Source organism: Myodes glareolus, chromosome 3 (genome assembly GCF_982192425.1).
Source record: "Myodes glareolus chromosome 3, mMyoGla1.1, whole genome shotgun sequence".
Lineage (NCBI taxonomy): Eukaryota > Metazoa > Chordata > Mammalia > Rodentia > Cricetidae > Myodes > Myodes glareolus.
The window spans coordinates 108,323,527-108,325,368 of NC_142028.1; the positions used below are offsets into that span (position 1 = coordinate 108,323,527).

The following is a 1,842-nucleotide window of genomic DNA, read 5'->3' on the forward strand; positions in this document are numbered from 1 at the left end:
AACAAACTGGGACTCACATTTTTATAACTATACTTAGTACTATAGACTAAGGCAGTTGGGTGGTACGCACCTCTAATTACGGCTATTTTTTTGGAGGTCTGAGGTAGAAAGACCATGTGTTCAAGACTAGCTGGGGAACTTAATGAGACCACACTCAACGACTGAAAAGCAGCAGAGAGACCTAGCCCCTAGCCCACTGGTAGAGCACTTGCCTTGCATGTGTAAAGACATAAATTCAATACCAGTACTGGAAGGGGAGTAGAAGAAAAGGAGTAGAATAGCCATGGAATCTCAGTTTAAATGTAATAAAAATACTTGACGTGTTCTCTTGTCTCACATTAGGCTTGAAGAACCAAGCACGCACCGGCCGCTGGGAGTGGATTGGAGGTGAACCTGTCACTTTCACCAACTGGAAGAGGGGGCCCCCTCTGCACCCAAAGCCTGGGAAGAACTGTGTTTTGGTTCACAAAAGAGGACAATGGCAGTCAAAGAACTGTAGTAAAGGCAAGGCCCACAACTTTGTGTGCTCAAGGAAACTCCAAATGTAACCTGAGATTTCTCACCTATCGATTACAAGATCTATGTATACTGCTCAGTAGAAATGCATTTTTGTGGCTGGCTGGCTGGGTGTGTCTTTGTGAGTCTATCAAGTAAACGTGGAAGCTAGATCAACGGTCCCAGGAAGGTAGATGGATGAGTGTCTCTTTCAAGATGAGATACAATTTATGTATCTCAGTATTTTTCTGAATAAACAACTGTGGTATTATCGGCTATAATATTTGTTTCTTCTAGAAGATTCATACTCTTTCCTATGCCAATTCTCAGGCAGTACAGATTTACATGGACCTTAGATATTTTTGTTTCTAGATCTCAAATGAGTTCACCCAGAAAAAGCAGTATTTCAGGTGCTCCTACCACAGAGTCTGAGTGAAGCTTGCCCTACATCTCCATTCAACCAGGGTTGAATGCCAAGGGCTGGTTTGCATCTTGAGCTCTTTTAATGTGAAACTTAAAATTAAGAGGCTGTGGGTAGACAAGGGGGCGGCTCTCTTTTGAATAGAAGAGCCTTTCAGGAGGATGCTCAACTGCATAGGTCTAGTGGGGTGGAGGCAGGGGCCTGCCTCTACTGGAGAGAGTGAACCTTTCAACTCATGAAAACATGCCCTGTCCCAATGAAGTCATGGCATTGCGCCATTCCTTTGTTAAATATCGGGTTTCCCTGCCTTCCAAGGCCATGTGAATTTTGAATACCATATCTTCATCTCCATTTACTATGCTGATTAATATTTTTAAAGGACCCTTGGAATAAGGAGTAAATATACATACTGGTTGGCACACAGAAGAAAAATACCCCTCCCTCAGAAGCATCCCCATGAACTACGCTTGTGAACAAAGAAAACCAATACCGGAGCCAGAACCTTTGGAAGCCCACAGTGTTGGAAAGGATTCTGATGTGCCTTTGAGCCTTTAAATCTGTAATATTTGCAGAGATGCTCTGCTAACTAGGTTCTCTAATAGAAGGAACCTTATTAATTTATAAACTCAGTTGAGTGAAATGTTTTTGTAGCAATGAGCCATGCTGTGACTCTCTCAACAATCCCTTCTGGAGCCCGGGGTTAATTACAGGAAGTCAGAATGTCCTTTTTGAAATGTTTATTAAAACGTTTCTTTTTATGATCACTAAAAAATATGGTTGTGCCAAATATAGCTTGTCATACGAGCACCAGCGTAACTTTAGAATTAAATGAGGTGTTCATGTCGACTGGAGCTTTAGGGCAGACTTTTTAAATAGAATAATAATATCTCTAGTGTTATAGACACTAAAAATGGTTTAAGAAAGTC

The 1,842-nt window shown here is 41.6% G+C and overlaps 1 protein-coding gene across 1 annotated transcript in view; it reads left to right on the forward strand.

Moving 5' to 3' along the window:
- The window catches only part of Frem1 (FRAS1 related extracellular matrix 1), a 148,883-nt gene extending 148,107 nt beyond the window's left edge, over window positions 1–776 (forward strand). The window contains exon 37 of the mRNA XM_048452996.3: window positions 343–776. Within this exon, the coding sequence (XP_048308953.3) occupies window positions 343–548 (206 nt within the window). The 3' untranslated portion in view covers window positions 549–776. The remainder of the gene's footprint in view (window positions 1–342) is intronic.
- Window positions 777–1,842: the final 1,066 nt, after the last annotated feature.